This window comes from Hippoglossus stenolepis, chromosome 3 (assembly GCF_022539355.2).
Source record: "Hippoglossus stenolepis isolate QCI-W04-F060 chromosome 3, HSTE1.2, whole genome shotgun sequence".
In the NCBI taxonomy this organism is placed as follows: Eukaryota; Metazoa; Chordata; class Actinopteri; order Pleuronectiformes; family Pleuronectidae; genus Hippoglossus; species Hippoglossus stenolepis.
The window spans coordinates 1,748,526-1,773,525 of NC_061485.1; the positions used below are offsets into that span (position 1 = coordinate 1,748,526).

The window sequence follows — 25,000 nt, forward strand, 5'->3', positions numbered from 1 at the left end:
GAGGAGTCACATCCTCAGATCTGCACTCAGGCTTTCATGCATTCTGTCTTTATCTCTGAAGTCTTCACTCCCCACAGCCCGAGTGTGTCTACACTTTTTAATGTATTTCCAGGAGGAACATTCTTGTGGAAAATGTGGGAGGCGGTTCGAGTTATCAGGAGAACTTATAGAAAACTCCAGGGCCAAATTAAAAAAAGACGGATCTGAACATGTGATGTAAAGCGTTTTGGTTTCCCCTCGTCGTCATACTTTCCAGCGCGTCCCCCTCGGGCAGAGCACTGTGAGATATCTCCTGCTTTCATCACCTGCTCCGTTTCCCGTCGCTGGTTCTTGTGATTGATGGGATGTAAAGGAGTCGCTGAGGCAGAGCCAAGAGCAGCGGGTGATAAAATCAAACGCTGCTCGCTTTTATTGTCTCCAGCTCTCCGACGCTCAGACCCTCCAGACACATCCGAGCTGAACGTCTAAAACAATGTATCCTGGGATTTTCAGAGATTTTAGCTTTTCTAAATAGCCAATATTCTTTTTTATATTTCAACACTTAGGTTTAGAAGCTGCATTACAGCCATCAGTATCCCATGATCCTTTGAGTCAGGCAGCTGTTTAATGTGCTGCAGCAGACCTGTGATCTCAGCTGATGTAATTTATCAAATCGTGTGTGTGTGTGTGTGTGTGTGTGTGTGTGTGTGTGTGTGTGTGTGTGTGTGTGTGTGTGTGTGTGTGTGTGTGTGTGTGTGTGTGTGTGTGTGTGTGTGTGTGTGTGTGTGTGTGTGTGTGTGTGTGTGTGTGTGTGTGTGTGTGTGTGTGTGTGTGTGTGTCATAGAAATAGATTTCAGACTAAAACACTTTAACTGGAGACGTCTCATCTGTTTTTAGGTCAGTGTAAGTTAAGACGAATCACTTTCATTCATCACGTCATTTGTTATTTTTCTAGCGTGCGAGTGTGTGAAACTACTGAGGTCTTAAGTGTGATTAGTAAATTTCAGTTGTGTGGTCGCGTCTCTCCTGTTGTTCACGTCCGTGTCGTCCTCGGCCTGTGAGCAGGAAACTCTGGGTTCTGAGTCGAAGCGGTAACTGATTTCCTTTTAAACGGTGGTGAAGTGCAGTAAATGTGGCGTGATGCATTCAAAGACACGACCTGTCGTCCCTTCATCCACCCAGGCCTCAGCCACAGTGTGAGGTCCGTGTGCTCCGCTCAGCGTCGTGCCGACGGCCTGGAGCAGCTTCATGGTTCGTTGCCCTCGTTCATCAGGTGATTATTCGCAGCTCAGGAGGTCGTCGCAGCTGATTTACAGGGCAGGTTACAAACTGAGTCTCAGGGTTGATTGGCTGCTTTGGTTTGATTTACAGCTGCTGCTCCGAGATTTAACGGAAGGGAAATTAAATCCTGTAAATGTATCGCAGGTGTAGAAGTTATTAGAACATTTATACATTATGGAAACTAATAGAAAGAGTCAAGCCCAAAGTTTAAGCTCAATAAACATCCCACAGAGCAAATTCATCAACTTGGACCAAACTACCACTGCAATAAAATAATAAATAATAATAACAATAATAAATCCAAACTGTGACTGCAACTGAGAATTATTAGACTCATTAAAGCGATGAGAGTTAAAATAATGTACGTCATTACAAGTACAAACTTTGCAGTTAATGAAGCATGAAATGCAAATGAAACCCCCTCGTCTGTTTCTTCTTCTCTGTCAGAGTTGAGGAACAGCTCAGGCATCTTCTGGACAGGTGGCGTCAGCGGCGGGTACGAGACGATGCTGCTGGACGAGGATCACGGTTGGCTGCTGGTCGGAGGCAAAGACCACATCTACCTGCTGAGGCCCGACAGCCTGGACCTGCCCACACGTTCGGTGAGATGTTGAAACACGCTAACAAACGTAGCTTCTCAGCATCTAATGAACTGAGTCTGTATTTTAAATGGAGTCTTGTTGTTTCCCTCAGGTTTACTGGCCGGCTGCCACAGAACATGTGGAGCACTGCAGGCTGGCGGGAAAAAGTCTGGAGGTAAGAAGTGTAGATCGATTATTTATTTAAATATATGTTGATATATTTCTGTCTCATATTGTGACTGAACTCAGCATTAAAACCCTTTACTTCAGTCTCAGGGGATATTTTCTGTTTTACTTTCAGACGGACTGTGCCAACTTTGTTCGGCTGCTGCAGCCTTTCAACAAGACTCATGTTTACGCCTGTGGCACCGGTGCCTTCCACCCACAGTGCACGTACCTGCACTTAGGACACAGCACAGAGGTAAAACAAATCAAATAATGATTTCGACAGGCCTTTAGAAACAAAGCTGCAGAGACATTTAGTCTTGACTGGATTAGAAGTTAGAGGCTTCAACAGAAAACTGCTCGTTAACTTTGAAGGATCAGATAATGACGGACGACACATCTCCACTTCCTCCTGTCGGGCGGAAGTGAAGTCAATATATTTCAGATACAGGTGCAGCCATCTTGTACTGGTGACATCATTTACTGCCAGAGTCTGTGCAGCAGTGATGGTGGAGTGGAGGCGTGGCATCAAGGTCCCTCTGATACACAGGCTCGACCAATCAGGAGTCAGTGTCAGCTGTCAATCATGACGTCTCAGCCTGTTCTTATATCATCAAATAACTGATTCAAACCAAACTGATCAGAAACACTTGAACAAACATCAGAGAGATGAGAACGACCTGAAACGACAGAAACATCTTTACAAACATTTATTTAACGTCTAGTTTGGTCCATGTCCCATCTGCTAACATGGAGGAGGAGGGTTTTTGACCTTTACTGCAGACAGCCTGTCATGTCGTCCATCTTTATTCTCTCTCTCTCTCTCTCTCTCTCTCTCCTCTCTCTCTCCTTCCTTCCTCCCTCTCTCTCTCTCTCTCTCTCTCTCTCTCTCTCTCTCTCTCTCTCTCTCTCTCTCTCTCTCTCTCTCCTCTCTCTCTCTCTCTCTCCCTCTCTCTCTCTCTTCTCTCTCTCTCTCTCTCTCTCTCTCCCCTCTCTCTCTCTCTCTCTCTCTCTCTCTCTCTCTCTCTCTCTCTCTCTCTCTCTCTCTCTCTCTCTCCCTCTCTCTCTCTCTCTCTCTCTCTCTCTCTCTCTCTCTCTCTCTCTCTCAGGAGCCGTTGTTCATGTTGTCTCACGCGGTCGAGTCAGGACGAGGAAAATGTCCCTTCAGTCCCAGAGAGCCATTCACAGCCAGACTGACTGGTAGGTCTGACCAGCAGCACACACACATCACATTGTGTGTCCTTGTGCACACACACACACACACACACACACACACACACACATAAATCACTATCTGTCGTTCTCTAACAGCTGAATTCTCGGTGACACTAATGTTCTGCAGCGTACAATCCCGCCGCTGTCTGATTCCTGGCTGCAGACCGTGCGTTCAGCTGAGGCGTGTGTGGTCCGCTCCGAGAGTTTCACGTGTTGACGTCAGCTGTCGGCCCGGTCGACATTAACGGCACAAAACACAATCAACCACTTTAGGAAACTGAAAGAAAGAAACGCCATAAAATCTCTCGTGTTGACAGCAGCAGAAAAACGACTTTGACCTTTCACAGTAACTTTGTTATAACAGAAGATTCTTAGAAGGATGGGACGGATCCATCCGTCCAGTTGTCCTCTGCTGATCCGAGGTCAGGTCACAGAGGCAGCAGGCTTGTCAGGAGGTTCCAGAAGTCGACTGCTCAGCTCCAGCTCCTCTTGAAGGATCCTGAAGTGTTTCCAGGCCTGATGGGATGTATATTCCCTCTTGTGTGCCACGCAGCACCCGACCGTGATGCTCGTCCCTACAGGTGGTGGCTCCATGTAGATCTGTCCGGCCACCGGCTGCAGCACCACGGTTTCCATATTCCATGGATTCCATAAACCGCTTATATTCATACAAGCGGCCAAATGCTGAATATTGGCTTGTAGATGTGTTGAGTCCGGGACTCTTATCTAACATGTGACATTTGGTGCAGATTAATGTTCACTGAAGTTACAACAACTTCCTGTTTCACGAAGAGATGTACGTTTCCTCATCAAGGTGTTTACGTTGCACTGACCACATTTGAAGTCGATCTGTTCGTTAAAGTACGATTTGTGTGAATAGCTAATATGTGTCCAAGAAACTTTTTTTGTACGTCTGGGTCTGACACATATGCCCACAGATTTTCAGGACTTTTTTTAAATGGCTGCAGGGGCTGCCCTTTAGGGGGCGCTATCGAGTCAGTTGGGCACAGCCATGCACAAAAAACAAATTTCACAAGCGAGAAGTTGTTGTTGAGTTTGATATAAACTTGCTCTTTTCACTCTGTGTCGTTTGTGGTTGTTTGTCCTGAAGATGGTGAGCTGTACGCTGGGACCTCAGTCGACTTCATGGGAGCAAATGCTGCGATCTTCCGCACGACGATCCAGGGCAGCAGTCAACACTACATCCGCACCGAAGCCTACGACCACAACTGGCTGAACGGTGAGACGCACCAGTCTGAGCGTTTGTTCTGGATTCCAGCAGCTTCCTGACTCAATCTGCTTCTTCCCTCCATCTGAAATCCAGATTTTTATTTCTGTCTTCCAGTTATTATCTATTTTCCTCGTCCCTAACGTCCCTCTTCTTCCTCACCCTCTGTCCACCTCCTCTCTCCCTCAGAGCCAGAGTTCGTCGGCTCCTTCTCCATCCCGGACACTCACAGTCCCGACGACGACAAGGTTTACTTCTTCTTCAAGGAGAAGGCGGTGGAGGCGGGACAGTGGGACAAGAGGGTTTATAGTCGTGTGGCTCGAGTCTGCAAGGTAGAAAGAGGCAGAGAGACAATGTACAACACAATGATCTGTTCTGCTCTAACATCCCACAGGCTCACAGAAGAACTGTTCAGGGACACGTGAGGTTTTCTCTAGTTTCTTATAAAGGTTTTTTGTGAATATAAAAGTTCTGCAAAGTTAAAAAGCCCAAAGTTTGTGGTAAAGGGAGAAAACACTGAAGCTCCTGAAACAGCTCGTCCGACACACCTCTACCGAAGCCAGGGCGCTTTCAGCTCGGACTCAACGTAGTGAAACCTTTATTTAAACATAAACGTCGGTGCGTCGAATTCTTGTCGTTCTTGTTGAAGAAAATCTCGGTTTAATAAAATACACTTGATGTTCCAGCTTCTAATATTTGATGTGAAACAGCAGCTGCTGCATCTGTAGAGAACTTAACAATCCACTGAGTCACTGTCTCTTTAATAAGGCGGAGTTTATATACACGTCACTGCTGATTGGACGATACCTCTGACACACCCACCAAACAGGAAGAAACAAACCTCGAAGCCTGTTGACGCAGTTTTAGAGGAAGCGTGACGTTTGTAGTAAAACGTTCCCCAGGTAACGTGAGGCCGACATTTCCTACAGACAGTCTTTATCGGGGGGGGGTCTTAAAGAGACAGGAGCTAGACGTGTTTGAGACAGAGGCTGAAAAGAGGAGCTGCAGCAATGGACAGTCTGAGGACAGTGTTTCTGAACCTCAGAGCATGACAACATTTGACACTCATTAAATCTATCAACCTGAAGATGAGCAGAATGTTTTCCTCTTCATCTGGATCCAGAACGACGTCGGAGGGAAGAGGAGTCTGATCAACCGCTGGACGACCTTCCTTAAAGCGCGACTCGTCTGTTCTGTCCCCGGACCGTCCGGTGTGGACACGCACTTTGATGAGCTGGGTAACGCTCCGTCCCTCCTTTTCCTTCCTTCTCTGCCCTCCACCTCTTCTTTGACCTCTGGAACAAACCACCGTCTCCTCCTTTATCTTCTTGTCTCTGAACTAAAGAGGACACAGTGTGAATCTGTCCCCTCCTGTCCTTCCCTCTCCTCCCATGTATTTTATCACCTCAGCTTTTTCAAAGAGGCTGTGAACTCTCTCTGAATTTATCGATTTATCTTTGTTGCCTTTTTATATTTATTTAAATGTAAATGAACTGTAACAAACACTCAAATCACTTCACAGCACAAGTTGCATTCACCTATTCAGTTCAGTCACACGCAGCACGACACTACTTGAGCTGGGAAACAAACCGCTGACCTTCTGGTTAGTGGGCGACCCGCTCTGCCATCCGACCCACAGTCGCCCGACAAACAGCAGCTCACAATGACACCTGACCTCTTGACCTCCTCAGTTAAAAGTGTTTAATACAAACTGTCTCATTCATGATGTTGAAGTTCAATGCTGTGACTGTGTGTTGTGTTTTTTTCCAGAGGACATTTTTGTTCTGGAAACCAAAGACCCTCAAAATCCCACCATCTATGGCGTCTTCAGCACGTCCAGGTGAGGACACGCCCATCGCACAGCAGCTCCAGGAAACTGAAATATAGTTGTTTAGCCGTGATGCATGTGTCATAACGACTTGACTCAAAGTTCCAGAAGTGTCTTTGAAGACTTGACGTCCTTGTTGGAGGCTACAACCTCGAGAAATACACAAACGTTCATGACAAATCCTTTCTATTGGGTTTTTTGTGTTGGTTTATGGACATTTTATTGAGCTGTGTGATTATGTAGAGGTCATTTTTATAGCCTACATAGTGCACTCATTGTGTAAAGTAGCACAACCGATGGTCACCAACCCAAGAGATATACATGTTGACCATCGTGCCTTGTGTTTAGCTGATTGAAAGACAAATGGCCGACAGACGAGAGGAGAGAGAATCGTGTGAAGAACTGGGACTGGATGGAAGCAGCAAAGGACTTGGAAGTTGCATTAGACACTAAATATATTTCTATTTATTCATGTGGGGAAATTTGCTCAGTTTATTATGAACAGACTGAAGTTTTTATTGTGCGACAACAACACAAGAAACTTCCAGACGCTGAGAACAGGGTTGTTTTCATTTTGCCTATGAATGAATGAGTGAGTGAATGAATCTCCTCATCAGCGTGCACGCCCACAGCCAGGCCGCCTCGTGCACGCCCAGCGGTGAGGCAGCTCAGAGGTGTGGGTGTGTGTCGGGGTCAAAGGTGAAGAGGCCCGGCTGGTTGTGTTATTTTAACCCTGACGTATAAAAGCTCTCCCACTTCTTATTTCCTCTTCCTGTCCTGTTCTCTCTGTTCCTTCTCTCTCTTCACTCTTTCATCCCTTTCTTTCTTCACTGTAGCGTCCCTGTTCAATACAAAACATTCACTGACTGTCTCCGTCCTCCTCCTCTCTCTTCAAACTCTTTGTCGTTCACAACCTCCACCAACACCTTTTCTTTTTCGTCCACAGTTCTATATTTCGCGGTTCGGCCGTGTGTGTCTACTCCATGGCGTCGATCCGTGCGGCTTTCAACGGACCGTTTGCCCATAAAGAAGGTCCTGACTATCGCTGGGTGGAGTACAAAGGCCGCATCCCATATCCCAGACCTGGAGCTGTGAGTACACACACATCACAAGATTGAACAAATCATAAACTCATAAATATCAGACTCCTAAATGTGCCTGTTCTTTTTGTTTTCATCAAGATCCATGAATTATTTTGTGAGGAATCTGTGAAAATGTCAAGAACAAAAAACTCTCCCAATGTTAAAGAAAGTGATAAAACATTCCAGAATCTTCCAGAATTCTTCTCTGCAGGCGAGAAGTGACAAAGTAAACTCGGGTGAACCGACCCCTTAAAGAAAGGGTCAGGGGATTTCTGTTCTCGAAAGCTCTGGGCTCGTAACTCTTTGTAAATACAGTGATGACCGGATGGTTGTGTGTTTGTGGGACGAAGTAAGAATCTCCTGAGAGCACGGACTCTGAACACACACGTGAAAACAAGATGATGAAGTCGTGAGAGGCTCCAACGTCTGGTGATTTAACTCCTCTGGGAAACTTCAACACGTCAGAGCTGCACAGGTGTTGATGCTTTAGTGGCTCAGGTGTTGCTGCACCCTCCCTGAGAATTCACCTCTCAGTCTATCACACTGTTGATTATGTGTGTGGGGGGTTTGGCTCAGGGCACACACACACAGCCTCTCCCCTCGTTGCTCACCATGTCTCTCGTCCTCCAGTGTCCCAGTGAGACCTACGACGCTCTCCACAAATCCACCAAGGACTTCCCAGACGAGGTGGTGAGCTTCATGCGGCAGCATCAGCTGATGTGGGAGCCGGTCCCGCCCCTGGGAGGCAGACCCATCCTAACCCGGGTCAACGCGCCCTGCATGTTAAAGAGAGTGGTGGTGGACAGGGTGGAGGCCGAGGATGGACCTTACGACGTCTTACACCTGGGAACAGGTGAGGAGCAGAGATAGAGTTTGGGAAAGAGGAGCAACTGATGGAGTGAGAGTGAGGCCGGACATGTACTTGTTGTGTACTATGTGTACTCTGTGTACTATGTGTACTACAGAGCTCAGACCGTATAGAACTTCAGAATTTCTGTCAATAGAAAATAAAAGTCCTGGTGACTGGAGGAGTTTGCTTGTGAGATCACACTGCCTCTACTGTTCAAGGGCATCTTGCATCTTGCAGATATGTGGCGTTCATTTCTGAGGACGTGCACAAGCGACTCATCACCGGACGCAGGATAGATGAGGAAGCCATGATGTGCACGTGTCTCCGGCCTTGAATGGAAGAGTTGAAGGAGAAGAGAATTTACTTTGAAAGCAGCTGAAGTGATAAAAACTGAGAGAGGAGAGAGGAGATGTCTCTTTAGTCTTTTGGCCGAGGACCAGATCCATGTTTCCTTGTGAAGTTCCCAGCGCGATGAACCTTGACCTCCACTAACTGCAGGTCCTAAAAATAAACCACCGAGTCATAACTGTCCTTTAATTGAACGTAAACTCTTTAATGGACGTCACGCATGCTTGTGCCGCTGCAGCCTGGAGCTTCACAAACTCAGTTGTTGTTCTAACTGAAGAATGAAGTATTGAACCCATGTGGTCTCAGAGGTCATCAGTAGAGACCTGGTTGGACTGAGGAGCTGCAGGTTGTGCACAGAGAAACAGTGTGAATGATGCACAACTGAACCAGCAGGGGGGGCTAGAGTGAGGCTGTGTCTTGTCTACTCAAGCCAATGAGTGTGGATGTTTACTTATAATGTCCAGTTTCCGTCGCAGGTTATTACTTTTTAAAATTTTATTCTCTTAGGCCGAGCTGAGAAAACCTTGTGATCACTGTAACTGACTTGACAAAGCTCCTCCAGACCTGCAGAGGGCGCTACACAGGCGACGTAGACTCCGAGTTCAGAAAGTGAAGCCAATGCTGAAGCACCTGAAACCTGTCTTCTGTGTAGTGACCAGCAGGGGGCGACTCGAGCTCTCAGTCAGGCTCCCCCCCCCCGTGTCACACAGGGATGTGTCCTGTGTTACCGCGGCGACAGTTGAAGAATGTTCCATGACCTTTCTCACACTTCTTGTTTGTGAGAATTGAAGTTTATTTGATGTTTCATCGATTAGTTGTTTTCGTGTTGTTATTCTGATAATCGTGAATATGAGTGAAATGTGCGTTGACCTGAACTCTCTCCTGTTGTCGTGCAGATGATGGGAAGGTGGTGAAGGCGGTGTCGGTCACCAAAGACAACTGGGACCCAGAGGAGATCATTCTGGAGGAGCTGACCGTCTTCAAGGTGACACTCATCTGTGAATGAAGTTTGAATACTGCTTCTAATCCAGGAACAGAAACACAGGACCTTTCACAGGAAGCTTCATGTTTTCTTGTCCACTCTGTGACGTTCCTCACAATCTCTCCAGCCCCCGACCCAAGAAATACTGGAGCAAGAGATTTCTGAGCTCCATTCGCCTGCGGAGGTGGTTGAAGAATGTAAAGTACAGTGATTTGAGCTGGTTCCATTATATGTGCACACGTCGCCCTGTGTCCTGAGGGGCTACACTGCAAATTGACCTAACGCCAACTATACCGTCACTGTCTGGACAAACTCCCCAAAAGAGAAAAGCAGATATCAGGACGCATATTTCCCAAGATCCTCTGTGTTTACAAACGGACCAGGAAGACGAGCAGAGAGAGGACAAAAATAGGAAAAGCACGTTTTTGTGTTTTTGTTTTTAAACAGATGAAGAAGATGAGGAGGAGGAAAAACAAGGAGAGGATGTAAGAAAAGGGAAAGAGAATAAAAACCCTGCACAGGTGAAGAGAAGGGAGAACGACCACAAACAAACAGGAAACCAGACGTTCATTGTTTCCTTCTAACTGAGACAGGAACTGAGTCCTTTCTGGTCGTAAAGAGCTGGAAGTGACAGCTGCAGGAGGAACTGGTTGTTTGCATCCTGACTGGGTTTCAGGTGGGAGGCTGTGGTTGGTGGGTTTGTTGGCTTTGAGTTTCCTTCATCGACCCCTCGGCTCCTTCACAGCGGTCGGGGGTCACTGACTCTCCTCTGTGAGACGATGAACTGAGGCAGTGGTCCAGAAAAATGGAGCTCGGGGGTAATTTATCCCTCTGATGAAGAGAGAGACTCATGAGATTTCTGACCTCAGAGCGAGGCCGCAGCATTTAACGTTAACCTCGACCTCTGCACGGCTGAAATATCACTTCAGTTAAAGATCGGTAACGATTTCTGAGTCGGTCACATGAGCCCGACTCCTTCTTTTCCAGGTTTGTCTGCAGACAGTGTGGTTTGTTGCTCCTGAGGCCGAGTTAGAAAACTGAAACACACATGAAACACCAGGCTGTGAAGAAGATGAGGGAGAGGAGTGGTTTTCATGTTCAGTGGGATTAACGACCCAAAAGGACTTGATCTCAGGCACCAAACCAAAATCCCTTTTTTTGAAAAGACATTGACTTCAGGAAAAATGAACCAGATGTGAAAAGTTTTATTGCTCGTTCCTGAATTTCTACAATGAAATGTAACACAATCTGTCATCAAATGCACAGAAATGTGATTGTTATTGAACTCCCATGTATTAGTCTGGTTCTTCATTAACAGTCCATTTTTCTTGTTATTCCACAGAGTGCGACTCCCGTCCTGAGCATGGAGCTGTCGACCAAGAGGGTTCGTCCTCTGACTTTTATTCACATGCACAGAAACCATCTGATGCGTACATTTCTTGTACATCTGAATTTTGTGCAAAGTTTCAGGCGCCAAATTCTTCAGGAGGAGAAAGAAGAAGAAACGCGATAGGTTCCTTTCTGCAGTCGCTGCTCAGGCTCTAATTAAACATGAATACATTAGAGCCAGAAGACAGTTCAGTAAATACCCTCAATGAAATCAGTCTCTCTCTGTGTCGTCCGTCTCGACCACAGCAACAGCTGTACGTGTCCAGCGAGCTCAGCGTGGCCCAGCTGGGGCTCCAGAGGTGCGAGCTGTACGGGACGGACTGTGCTAAGTGTTGTCTGGCCAGGGACCCCTACTGCTCCTGGGATGGACAGACCTGCTCCAGGTTCTTCCCCAGCAGCAAGAGGTAGAGAGGGACGGAGGGGTAATGAGGAAACAACTCGTTCAGAACAGTTACCACATGTACGTCAAACTTTCCCTTCGTTTGGTGTTAGGCGGGCACGGAGACAGGATGTGAAGTATGGAGACCCCTGGAGTCAGTGCCCAGTCACAGAGGACGGTGAGTTTCCTCCGTCCGATGTGAAGTCTCTTTATCTCAGATGATCTAAGGAGGGTTTCCTCCCACATGTACACTGTGTGTGATGGATCCTGTGTTTAGAAGTGCCACAGCGATGGAATGCAGAGCCATGGTGGTTTCAGCTGTTTGGCCACTGGCTCCATAAGAAATCTGCATAAATCCACAACTGTGTTTGATTCTCCAGTGTGGATCCATCCAGACGCTCCAGTTCATACTGGGTTCAGTCTGAGCAGGTTCTTCAGTATGTTGTGTGTTCATAGTGGAAATTCACTTTCAGGTCAATTAGAATGTCCCTCAGTCGAGCTCACACCTTCAACAAGGCCCAACTTGATTGAATCAAACATATAATATAAATATCAGTCTGGATTTATTTCATCAGGATCCAAACTGATCTCACAATACGATGCACAGAGGGAGAGAAGGACCTGCTGACGTGTTTAATGTTATAATCACAGCCTTGATGAGGCTTTTTCACGTCTGTTGTTGAAGTTTAATGTTTTGCTCTAAAGTCACAGTTTGATCGACATAATTACTGCAATAAGAATAGAATGTTCAAATATTTCCCTTTTTTAACTAACTTCAAAAATTGTATCGCAAATAGTAAATTCTATTTTCTATTGAATTCAACAGGGAAACACTGAATATTTAAACTGTTTGAGGTTAATTTTGTACAATAATTAATTTTACAAGAACATTTTCCAAATGTTTATTCTTATCTCTCCAAAACTAAAGTTTCAATCGTTGCACAACAGAATAAAACTAAAATACAGTTGCTACAGATTTAAAATTCCTTCTTGAATATTCTCTGCTGCAGGTAGAAACGAGGCGCCCTCTAGGGGCTGTTCTGTGTAACTGCAGTTTCCTCTGCTTCAAGGTGGCAGTGGCAGTAAAGATTATTGAAGTTAAAGAAATGATCAAGTTTTTCACATCTTTTATTTCTGATCTCAGAAATGTTCCCATGAGGTGTTGATGTGTCTTCTTCTCTTTACTCTCTCTTCCTGTTTAGAACGTGTTTACAAGAAAAACTGATTCTTATCGTTTTTCAGATTCACACTAATCACATCCTGAATATTTCCCATGATCTGCAGCAGAAACTCTCAACGCACTAAATGTTTGTCCCCCGTCAGACTCTGCCTCTGTGGAGGAGAAGTCTCTGTACGGCGTAGAAGGAAACTCCACCTTCCTGGAGTGCGTTCCTCGGGCGCCTCAGGCCGAGCTCAGGTGGACGGTGCAGCGGCACACGGGCAGCTCGCAGCAAACTGAGGACAGAGTGAGTCTGAACCAGAAAACCTTCTGTCCCCAGGAACCCTGCTGCTGGTGTCTCTTGTTCAGGAAAAACCACGTTCCAACTTTAACCTGATGTTAAATCACTTCTCCTTGAAGCATAAAGACTGAAACACTATTAGACTGTGACTATCTTCTTCTTCAAAGACAGAAAGATGCTTTCAGGAGGGATGTGGCTGTAAAAACACAAACATGATGCAACTTTGATCATTTTCCAAATGATTTCACAGGTTTCTAGAACCCTGAACATTGTTAACATGTGTAATCCCTCAGTGTGATGTTACATTTGCAACTTTTCCAAATCAAAATGTCTACAAACAATTAGTGTTGTATAAGTTGTTGACTTCTCACATGATATTTTCAAACCTCTAGTTTTAAGAAACTTAAAATAAACATTATTAATATTGCACAGGCGACACAAAGTGCTTCCCAAACACAAAAACAGAAAACACACAGTGTAAATACAGATTTCAACACAGTGACGATGGAGGAAATGAATCCACAAAACAAACTTCTAGTTAGAAGCAATATAAACAATAAAATCAACAGAATAAACAGAATACAAACAGCATTAAGACAAACAAATGGTGATGAAGAAAGAGTTGCAGTAATTTGGATGGCTGAATAAACAGTGAGTTCAAGCTGACAAATGCATGAAAGAGAATCTGTGCCTCTCTGAATGAAATGTGTGATCTGATCTGAGATACTTATATAATAATAATATTTATATAATAATATAAGACTGATTTGGAGATATTACTAAAAGAGTCTGTTGGCGGCGTCATGTCCCCAAACAAACTGTCTGTTGGTGTTGTTCTGATTGAGACGCCCCCTAGTGGCAGCAAATGACAAATTGTGCGTTTAAAACATGAAAAAGACTTAAACTTAAACCTGATCTTTATAGTTTAACACGATAAAATCAAAACTGAAGAGTAATGCTGCATAATGGGAGGAAGAGAATAAGACTCTGAGTAAAGGGACTATTTCTTTGGTGGAAGTCTCCTTATTGACATGTGACACCAACTTTCTCTCCATGAACAGATAAGTGAAGAAGCTCCCTCCTCTGGTCTAAACATCCTCTCTCTCTCTGTCAGCTTCCTCTCAGCGATGACGACCGCTCTCTCCACATGAAGCGTGGGTTGCTGGTTCAACGCCTAGAGCTGGCTGACGCAGGCCTCTACACCTGCACCAGCCATGAGCACTCCTACAGCCAGGTCCTGGCCCGATACCGCGTTCACATCATCCCCAACCACAGCCTCCACCCAGCTGCCCGACACCAGCAGAGCCACAGCCCCCACCACGGGAAGACTGGCCCGGCGGGGGGGGCCCTGCCCGTGTTCCCGGGCTCTCGCCCGCCGTCGTCTCTGCCGGGACTCAGGAACTCGTGGCTGCCGCAGCACCGGAGCTACAAGGACCTGCACACGGTGGGGACCAACAGTCTGAGCGCGGACGAGTACTGTGAGCAGCTGTGGTACCGAGAGAAGCGCCGGCAGCAGAAGCTCCGCACTCTGAAGCTGAAACAGGAGAGCAGGAAAGCTCGGGTGAGGAGGAACAACCCCCCTGAGCTTCCTCTCTAGTCGGCTGCAGGACAAAGACTCAGGACAACAGCTCCTGTGAACTCAGAGGACAACAACGCTTTGTTTTTGAGCAAAATGCATTAAAGACTGAGTGTAATATAAAAAAAGAGAGTAGTATATACTTAACCTGAATATTCGACACCATGGAAATAGCAGTGTAGGAAACGTGACTTGTCTCTGAACTCATGTTATCAGCAGTTCACTGTGGTTTGGAACAAACAGCAGCTGGAACCTGTGATTTTCTAAGTTCAGAGCAGCAGGACGTCGTCAGGCGTCTGAATCAGAGACTGGAAATAAAGTTTGGCAAAGCGTCTCCACTTTCTCCCTCGGTCCAGAAATCAAGTCCAAACATCTCACATGCGAACACTTCCACCTCACGATGATGACGTCATTTAGAGTTCGAGTCTGATCGGGGGATGGAGCCGTGGTATCCAGGTCGAACCCGTACACAGGTTCGACCAATCAGGAGTCAGTGTCAGCTGTCAATCATGACGTCTCAGCCTGTTTTCATATCATCAAATAACTGATTCAAACCAAACTGATCAGAAACACTTGAACAAACATCAGAGAGATAAGAACGACCTGAAATGACTGCAGCTCTGCAGCCAGCCACCAGGGGGCAATTGAGACGCTTTGGCTTCACTTTTGGGAGCTGCCATGTCGTCCATCTTTATTGACAGTCTACGCTCTGAATTATAAATCAGCTCATCGCAAAGGCTCCAAGATTCTTTGGCGTGTGACTTGTTTCATCATGGATCCTTGTTGACACGTTCAAAAACTAATTCTGTGTCAGATATGATATTTATATTATATTAAAATCATCATGAACAGAGACAAGAACAGATTTGACAAAAAGCCTCAAATGTTTTTTACCAATAACACTTTAATGCTTTTAATGCAAAGTCTTAAGACCCAAATTTACCAGAATCTCTCTCTCTCTCTCTCTCTCTGTCTCTCTCTCTCTCTCTCTCTCTCTCTCTCTCTCTCTCTCTCTCTCTCTCTCTCTCTCTCTCTCTCTCTCTCTCTCTCTCTTGTAGTTTTTCTACATGTATTTATGTATTGCTGATCTACACTGATGAGATCTAGACCTCATACTTATTACAGTGGGTGGATTAAAGGCCTGAGTGGAGACGCACACATGAAATGGACCTTGCTTGAAAATACCTGGTATGTGCATCTTATCAGTTCTGCCATGTAACTAATAATTATTATTCACGACGATGTATATTAAAGAACCCTATTTTCTATGGTTTTCTTCCTTCATGTGTTAGAGTTTAGTATTTTGTGTTTATACTTAAACAACACGTGTTTTTCTTTGAAGCAAATAAAAACTTTTTTTAACGTCACGATTCTCCAATAAGCTTTGAGATCAACTTGTTTTATACTGTATGTGAATAAAACACTAGATGACAACTTACATGTCAAATCAATCCAATGAAAAGATGATCAAGGCTTTGGTCAAGTTTTCTGTGAAATAGAATTTACACTCACATCAGTTTTATGTTTTGTTTTCATAGAAAGTAGTTTCTATGGTGGAATTCCAGTGAATCCAGTTTAGACTTGATGGGAAAACCATGTTGTCTGCAGCCAGGTACTCTGGCTCTTTGCTGACACCTGGTGGTCAAACACTGTGACTGTTTCTACTTGGATCATTTTATACATCGAACACTCGTCTAGTCAGAGAAAAGAAGGGGATGCAAATCTCAGCAATTATTGAAATACACAACGGTCAAATAATGCATCACAATGCAGCTGTATTTCTCTAGATCTATAAAGCAGACACTGTGACTGGACTGTGTAAATGTGACATGACGTGGCAGAGTTCTGCAGATGGAGTCACACATTCAGCTCCAACACGAAATATAACAACCTTCAAATCACAGGAGGAAACATGGGTTTGAGCTCAGGCTTCATTTGATGGAGTTGGGCAGTTTGGGAGTTTTACACATTTTAACAAACTATTGACGGATCAGACCAATCGCAAGGAAACACGTCTTCATCGTGTTCACATGATGAAGACGAGTTTGATTCCAGAGTTTCTGAGGCTCATTTAAACATCATGAAAACTAACATTGTACGGCTCAGTCCCAGGAGACGCTCACAGTCAGGACTCAGTGTTAAAGTGAACATCTGGATTCAGGATCCCACACCGTCCATTATTAACTAAATACATGATCCTAAGTTTGTTATCTACATCATAACCATCACAATAAAACATGAACTGTGACCCAGTTCATCTTCATGGGTATGAACTGGACTTTGAACTGGGTGGTTTCATGTGTGAACTGGTTCAACAGGGAGGAGGAGCCTGAGAACAGGGAAGTGTCAGACTCCATTTTCACCTGGATGAGCAGAAGGAAGAAAAGTGAGCAGGTGAGTGTGAACACAACTTTCTGAAAGTTTTACTGTCACACTCTCACACCTGCTGTTAACATCCGTCTGCTGATCACACCACTCTAAGTTGGTCAGTTCACACCTGGTGACAGACGTAGTTTCATGTGATCGGATCCCCAGAGACAGATGTGAACAGCAGGTCTGGAACAAAGAGCCTTCAAAGGACTAATTCACAGAGTTAACTCACAGTTTCACTTTTATCTTCATCACATCTGTTCATCAAGTGTTTAATAACAGAACGTGTTTTCACAATCATACGTTACAGTCACCTGATTGTGTGTGTGTGTGTGTGTGTGTGTGTGTGTGTGTGTGTGTGTGTGTGTGTGTGTGTGTGTCCTTTGGGTGTGTTTCTTGAACAGACGTGTTTGTCCGGTTTTCCTGAGCTCACTGTATTTCCTTGTATATAAGTAGTCCTGTGTACTCAAATAAATACCAGTACTACAAACTATGAAGCCCTGCATCTATTTCACAATAAAAACATTTACAATTAAATGAATTGATTCAGTCGACAGAAACGCTGGAGTGCTTTTATTAGGAAATGGGTAGGCTACAGGAAGTGTTGCAAATATTTGTGTTTGTGACGTTTTCAACAGATAAACATTGAAACTGGTGAGAAAGATCATTTCACTGTGTTCTGCTGTAAACTGAGCGCAGGACGAGAAGGAAACAGACCAGACCTTGAACATCTAGAAGAGCAGCGTGGCCTGAACCACAACTGAGCCGCAGCCGGCCCGGTGTAACATGGACGAGGACATTTCAGAGCAAGTTGGACCCTCACACACAAAGTAAGAGACCTGCTCCAAACATGTGAAGCTCCAAACTGAATCCTCAGAGAATGAACCAGTGAATGATGTGTTCTGAATAAAAACATGTTTGTGTTTGCAGAGGTCAGGACCACAGACTGAGAGCAGAGTCTCCAGGGTCCAGCTGTGTGTCTCTGAAGAGTGACCGGTCCATGAATCCTCCTCCAGTCTTCAGTAATGAACCTGGACCCTCACACACAGAGTAAGAGACTGTTTCTACTGTGACCTGCTCTGAAGAGGATTTAGTTTCCTCTAGTGTGGCCCCTGCATTAGGACACAGCTTCATTGAAGTTGGTGACTAATCTCTCAGAATCACTCAAAGAGCTCAGACCTCCACCAAGAACCAACACGCTCCTTATGAAACCACTTTGAGATTCACTAGAGACTCATTTTGATTTGGATCTGCACCAAATTCCACACACTGGTAAACATCAGTCCTCTGAGCATGTCTCTGAAAGAGGACCCCCCATCTGGTTCACAGACCACACCCTTCCACCAAGTTTACTGGTAATCTGTCGTTTTTTATCATCCCACTAACGAACCAACCAACACACAAACATACTGGGTGAAAACAAAACCTCCTTGACAGAAGTAATGACAACCTGTGACTGGGACATGTGAGTTATCAGGAAATGTCTTCACAGAGAGAGGAAGAGGAGTCATGTTTCTGAGGAGGAGCAGTCGTCCTGCTGTGCTTCGTGTCAGGACGTCCTGAAGGATCCAGTCTCCACCAGCTGTGGACACTGGTTCTGCAGACAGTGCATCACCTCATACTGGGACCAGTCTGGCTCTTCAGGAGACTCCTCCTGTCCCCAGTGTGGACAAAGATCCAGAACAGGAGCTGGAGCTCAGACAGCCGGTCAGAGCAGCACTGTACATGTGTCTGCTGATGTCTTCACTTCTGACAACAGCACATGTGGTTTTATTTTGTTCCTTCATACAGCATCAACATTTAACATCGTTATAAAAGCACAAAGTTAAAAAGCTTTTATTTTCTGTAGTTTTTCTGTATCTGATGAAAACAATCAGCAGATTCTCAGATTCTCTGTCTCTGACATTGATTTCTTGTCTTTCAGCAGATCGTGGTCTGCAGGAGGTTTCAGATGAACATAAGCTCAGTCTGAGGAGGAGATGTGAACATGTGACTGAAGGAACTGATGAAACAGGAAGTAGAACCCTCCTCAACAGGATCTACACTGAGCTCTACATCACAGAGGGACAGAGTGAAGAGGTTAATACTCAACATGAGGTGAGGCAGCTTGAGACGGCTTCCAAGAGGAAGAGCCTCCACGACACTCCCATCAAGTGCCACGACATCTTTAAAGCCTCAACTGACCAGCAGAGCAGCATCAGAGTCGTCCTGACCAACGGCGTCGCTGGCGTTGGAAAACCTTCTCGGTGCAGAAGTTCACTCTGGACTGGGCAGAGGGTTTAGAAAACCAAGATGTGGGTCTGCTGACTGTGCTTTCGTTCAGGAGCTGAACCTGGTGAAAGACCAGCAGCACAGTCTTCTCACGCTGCTCCGTGTTTTCCATCCAGCGTTACAGAAGCTCACGGCAGAGACGCCGCTGTCTGTAAACCTTTGTTCATCTTTGACGGCCTGGATGAAAGCAGACTTTCTCTGGACTTCAACCACAGGGAGCTTGTGTCTGATGTCACACAGAGGTCATCAGTCAACGTGCTGCTGACAAACCTCATCCGGGGAATCTGCTTCCTCGGCTCTCGCCTGGATAACCTCCAGACCTGCGGCGGCCAATCAGATCCCTCCTGCATGTGTTGACAGGGTCACAGAAGTACGAGGCTTCAGTGACGCCCAGAAGGAGGAGTACTTCAGGAGGAGAGTCAGTGATGAAGAGCTGTGCAGCAGAATCATCTCACACATCAAGACGTCCAGGAGCCTCCACATCATGTGTCAAATCCCAGTCTTCTGCTGGATCAGTGCTACAGTTCTGGAGCACATGTTGACCACAGACCAGAGAGGAGAGCTGCCCAAGACCCTGACTGACCTGTACTCACACTTCCTGCTGGTTCAGACAAAGAGGAAGAACAACAAGTACGGTGAGGACATGAGACGACTCCACAGCAGCTGACGGAGGCTGACAGGGACGTTCTTGTGAAGCTGGGGAGGCTGGCGCTTAAACATCTGGAGGAAGGAAACATCATGTTCTACCAAGAAGACCTGGAGCGGTGTGGTCTTAATGTCACAGAGGCCTCGGTGTACTCAGGAGTTTGTACTGAGATCTTCAGAAGAGAGTGTGTGATCTTCCAGAAATCAGTCTACTGCTTTGTTCATCTGAGCGTTCAGGAGTTTCTGGCTGCAGTCTACATGTTCCACTGTTACACCAAGAGGAACACAGAAGAACTCAACAACTTCTTGGGAACATATGGGAACACAGACAGTACCTCCTCCCTGGATGACCTCCTGAAGAGAACCATGAAGAAATCCCTCACCAGTACAAATGGTCATCTGGACCTGTTTGTTCGCTTCCTTCACGGCCTCAGTCTGGAGTCCAACCAGAGAGTCTTAGGAGGCCTGCTGGGTCGGACAGGGAACAATCCAGAGATCATCCAGAGAGTCATCAACAACCTGAAGGAGATGGAGAGTGATGACATTTCTCCTGACAGAAGCATCAACATCTTCCACTGTCTGACTGAGATGAACGACCACTCAGTTCATCAGCAGATGAAACAGTTCCTGACGTCAGAGAACAAATCAAAGAAGCAACTCTCTGTCATCCACTGCTCAGCTCTGGCCTACATGCTGCAGATGTCAGAGGAGGTTCTGGATGAGTTGGACCTGAAGAAGTTAAACACATCAGACCAGGGTCGACGGAGACTGATCCCAGCTGTGAGGAACTGCAGGAAGGCTCTGTGAGTCCAGACATGATCAATAACATGTTCAATCAGTGGAGATGAGTCGTTCTTCAAATCCACTCAGTGTTAAATGGTTCTCATTGTTTGGGGCAGCATGGTGTTGCAGTGGTCAACACTGTTAGTGCAGCCTTTCTGTGAGGAGGAGGTTCTCCTGGTGTCTGCAGGGTTTTCTCTGGGTTCTCCAGCTTCCTCCACAAACCCAAAGACATGTAGATCGGAGTTAGGTGTGTGTGTGTGTGTGTGTGTGTGTGTGTGTGTGTGTGTGTGTGTGTGTGTGTGTGTGTGTGTGTGTGTGTGTGTGTGTGTGTGTGTGTGTGTGTGTGTGTGTGTGAAGACAGACTTGAGACTGAACAATGTTCAAGAGGCCATGAACATGTTCTGTGACCTTGACCTTTGACCTTTGACCACCTGAATCTAATGAGTTCCTCTGTTAGTCTGAATGAACGCTTGGACCAAATCTGAAAGGATTCTCTTGAGGTGTTTTTAACAAAAAGGGGATTTACCAGGGTGAGGGTCACATGATCACGTTTTGTATGAATGTTGTGTTTTCTGATTTAATTCTCACAGATTTGATATTTTCTTTAATTACAGACTCGGTGGTTGTTGGCGACTCTCAGAGACTCACTGTGAAGTCGTGGCCTCAGCTCTGAAGTCAGACCCCTCACATCTGAGAGAACTGGATCTGAGAGGAAACAACCTGCAGAATTCAGGAGTGAAGCTGCTGTGTTCTGGACTGGAGAGTCCAAACTGTCGACTGGAGACTCTGAGGTCCTTAAATCCTTCTTCACTTTTCAGACTTTCTTTCTTATTGGGTCATTATTTATTTAAATTGTCTCAGTTCTGCTCTGCTCACTGTCCCTCAGTCATCTGTCACTCACCCAGCCTGTCAGTCACGTCCACCTCATCAGCTCCATTCACCTGCACTCACCTGCTCCTGATCACTGAGAAAGTGTCAGTAAATAACATGTGGACTGAGGCCGAGCACCCGTCCTCCTCCTCAGGTTTTCAGAATAAGACACGTTCTTATTGAAACACGTTGGACAGTTGATAAGTATAGAAACAAACAGGAAGTGACTGTCAGGAGCCATCCCTACTTTAAACAGTGTTTAATTACACAAACCTGCTCAGTGACCAAACACAGAGAAGAAGCTGATGAATGAAACAATGGTCCAACATGTCTGATCTGATATTTATCTTCAGGTCACAGACTGGACTGAGGTCAGCAGCATGTTGAGAGTCTGTGTTGACATGATGACGATCCACAACAACAGGAGGACACATTCTAATATAGTTTTATTCTTTATTCAGGTTGTGGAGCTGCAGACTGTCAGAGATCAGCTGTTCTTCTCTGGCTTCAGCTCTGAGGTCAAACCCCTCTCATCTGAGAGAACTGGATCTGAGTGACAACAACCTGCAGGACTCAGGAGTGAAGGAGCTGTGTGGTTTTCTACAGAGTCCAACCTGTCGACTGGAGACTCTGAGGTCAGTTCACTGACTGACTTTTGTAGATCTCATATCTATAAAACAGCATTTATACACAATTTATCTCATTTAATTCTAATTTAACATAATTCCTCTTCATACATAACTTGAATCCATTCATTAATTAATCTGTGACATTTTAAATATTCAGCTACTTGTTAAAACACTGAGTTTAGTTCTGGATTTCCTAGAACTAAACTCCAACATGTCTGATTTCATATTTATCTTCCATGTTATGAGTCTGTGCTGACATGAATATGTGTCTGTTATTTTCACACATGAACTCAGTTTAATTTACAGTTAAGTTTTATTCTTTATCCAGGTTGAGGGGCTGCAGTCTGTCAGAGATCAGCTGTTCTTCTCTGGCTTCAGCTCTGAGGTCAAACCCCTCTCATCTGAGAGAACTGGATCTGAGAGGAAACAGGCTGCAGAACTCAGGAGTGAAGGAGCTGTGTGGTTTTCTACAGAGTCCAACCTGTCGACTGGAGACTCTGAGGTCAGACATCATGTTTTATTGTTAAAGGTTCAGTGTGTAGAATGTAGTGACATCTAGTGGTGAAGTGTCATGTTGCAGCTGAACACCCCTCCCCCTTCCAAACATGAAAGAGAACCTGTGGTAGCTTCAGTTGTCATAGAAACTCAAAAGGTTTAGTTTGTCCAGTCTGGGCTACTGTAAAAACATGGCTGCCTCCGTAGAGAGGAGCCGCTCCTGATGTAAATATAAAGTATTTAAATCTAAAGTATATAAATATAAATGGCTCATTCTAAAGTAAAGAAAACAACAATTGGTACAATTCAGATGAAACTAGTGAAAACATCTCTAGGATTCTTTTCTCTTCAGTTTCTAACAATAGTTTTATTCTTTATTCAGGTTGAAGAACTGCAGACTGTCAGAGATCAGCTGTTCTTCGCTGGCTTCAGCTCTGAGGTCAAACCCCTCTCATCTGAGACAACTGGATCTGAGTAACAACCTCCTGCAGGACTCAGCAGTGAAGGAGCTGTGTGGTTTTCTACAGAGTCCAACCTGTCTTCTGGAGACTCTGAGGTCAGTTCACTGACTTTTGTAGATCTCATATCTATAAAACAGCATTTATACACAATTGATCTCGTTTAATTCTAATTTAACATAATTCCTCTTCATACATAACTTGAATCCATTCATTAATTAATTTGTGACATTTTAAATATTCAGCTACTTGTTAAAACACTGAGTTTAGTTCTGGATTTCCTAAACTGATCTGGTATGGACAGAGACCGGGTCCAAATAATCTATTTCCATTGAATCAGGACTCGTTTTTAGTCCAACATGTCTGATTTCATATTTATCTTCCATGTTAAGAGTCTGTGTTGACATGAATATGTGTCTGTTATTTTCACACATGAACTGAGTTTAATTTACAGTTAAGTTTTATTCTTTATCCAGGTTGATGAGATGCAGTCTGTCAGAGATCAGCTGTTCTTCTCTCTGGCTTCAGCTCTGAGGTCAAACCCTCTCATCTGGAGACAACTGGATCTGAGATACAACGCATCTGCATGGGACTCAGGAGTGAAGGAGCTGCTTGATCTACAGCAGAGTCCAACCTGTCGACTGGAGACTCTGAGGTCAGGTAGATGGCTGGAGTCAGTCCACGCTGCTTTCATCAGTATGTTACTAACACAATCAGTATCACAGATCCAGGGTCTGTGCTACCAAGCAGGATTTGTGGTTATCAGGTTAACTCAGGTTTAGTTTTTCAGTCCTAATAAGTCAGCCCACTTAACGAGGTAAATCACCATGGTAACGCTCTGATGAACGCTAACCTTTGCTCCAGGTTAAGTTGGAGATCAACCAGACAAGCTCCGCCCACTGACCACAGTGACTCTCCACTGTTGTGTGGTGCACACTCTCCTTAAAGGGACGGATAAGGGAAGTTTAAATCCACGTCTGGTTGGTTCAGTTGATCTCTAACTCACCCAGAACATCTCAATCTCTCCAGACTCATCCTGTCACCAAAACAATTGGTAGATGCACTCAGTCAGCTTCCTGAAGATAGGTCCATGTGTTTCTATTGAGGAGTGATGTCAGAGGTGTCCACCACAGTGTGTCCTCAGAGACAGTGTGTGTCCCTTGAGACAGAGACAGTGTGTGTCCTCAGAGACAGTGTGTGTTCTCAAATACAGTGAGACAGTGTGTGTCCTCAGAGACAGTGTGTGTTCTCAAAGACAGTGAGACAGTGTGTGTCCTCAGAGTCAGTGAGACAGTGTGTGTCCTCAGAGACAGTGTGTGTCCTCTGAGACAGTGTGTGTCCTCAGAGTCAGTGAGACAGTGAGACAGTGTGTGTCCTCAGAGACAGTGAGACAGTGTGTGTCCTCAGAGACAGTGAGATAGTGTGTGGTCTCAGAGCAGTGAGACAGTGTGTGTCCTCAGAGACAGTGTGTGTCCTCAGAGACAGTGAGACAGTGTGTGTCTCAGAGACAGTGGAGACAGTGTGTGTCCTCAGAGACAGTGTGTGTCTCTGAGACAGTGTGTGTGTCTCAGAGTCAGTGAGACAGTGGAGACAGTGTGTGTCTCAGAGACAGTGAGACAGTGTGTGTCTCCTAGAGACAGTGTGTGTCTCTCAGAGACAGTGAGATAGTGTGTCCTCAGAGACAGTGAGACAGTGTGTGTGTCTCAGAGACAGTGTGTGTCTCAGAGACAGTGAGACAGTGTGTGTCCTCAGAGACAGTGTGTGTTCTCAAAGACAGTGAGACAGTGTGTGTCTCAGAGTCAGTGAGACAGTGTGTGTCCTCAGAGATAGTGTGTGTCTCTGAGACAGTGTGTGTCTCAGAGTCAGTGAGACAGTGTGTGTCTCTCAGAGACAGAGACAGTGTGTGTCTCAGAGACAGTGTGTGTCCTCAGAGACAGTGAGATAGTGTGTGTCCTCAGAGACAGTGAGACAGTGTGTCTTCCACTGCCTTGTTAGTAAACAATGATCTGGTGATCTCGTGCCTCGAGTTATTTATCTCGCTCACACGTTATTATATCGTGTCACGTAATATATTTTTACCAAATGGCTACCAGGGGGCGCTGTAACTTGCCACATTGACACGATCCTAGGATGTTT

At 45.4% G+C, this 25,000-nt stretch overlaps 1 protein-coding gene across 1 annotated transcript in view; it reads left to right on the forward strand.

Annotated features, from left to right (window-relative positions):
* si:dkey-49n23.1 (semaphorin-3D) overlaps nt 1-15,854 on the forward strand; it is a 56,331-nt gene extending 40,477 nt beyond the window's left edge. The window contains exons 4-19 of the mRNA XM_035152309.2: nt 1,708-1,862; nt 1,954-2,016; nt 2,143-2,262; nt 3,116-3,206; nt 4,333-4,461; nt 4,639-4,781; nt 5,573-5,687; nt 6,220-6,289; nt 7,224-7,368; nt 7,990-8,212; nt 9,454-9,542; nt 10,882-10,923; nt 11,175-11,332; nt 11,421-11,485; nt 12,631-12,773; nt 13,882-15,854. Of these exons, the coding sequence (XP_035008200.2) occupies nt 1,708-1,862; nt 1,954-2,016; nt 2,143-2,262; nt 3,116-3,206; nt 4,333-4,461; nt 4,639-4,781; nt 5,573-5,687; nt 6,220-6,289; nt 7,224-7,368; nt 7,990-8,212; nt 9,454-9,542; nt 10,882-10,923; nt 11,175-11,332; nt 11,421-11,485; nt 12,631-12,773; nt 13,882-14,364 (2,234 nt within the window). The 3' untranslated portion in view covers nt 14,365-15,854. The remainder of the gene's footprint in view (nt 1-1,707; nt 1,863-1,953; nt 2,017-2,142; nt 2,263-3,115; nt 3,207-4,332; nt 4,462-4,638; nt 4,782-5,572; nt 5,688-6,219; nt 6,290-7,223; nt 7,369-7,989; nt 8,213-9,453; nt 9,543-10,881; nt 10,924-11,174; nt 11,333-11,420; nt 11,486-12,630; nt 12,774-13,881) is intronic.
* Nucleotides 15,855-25,000: the final 9,146 nt, after the last annotated feature.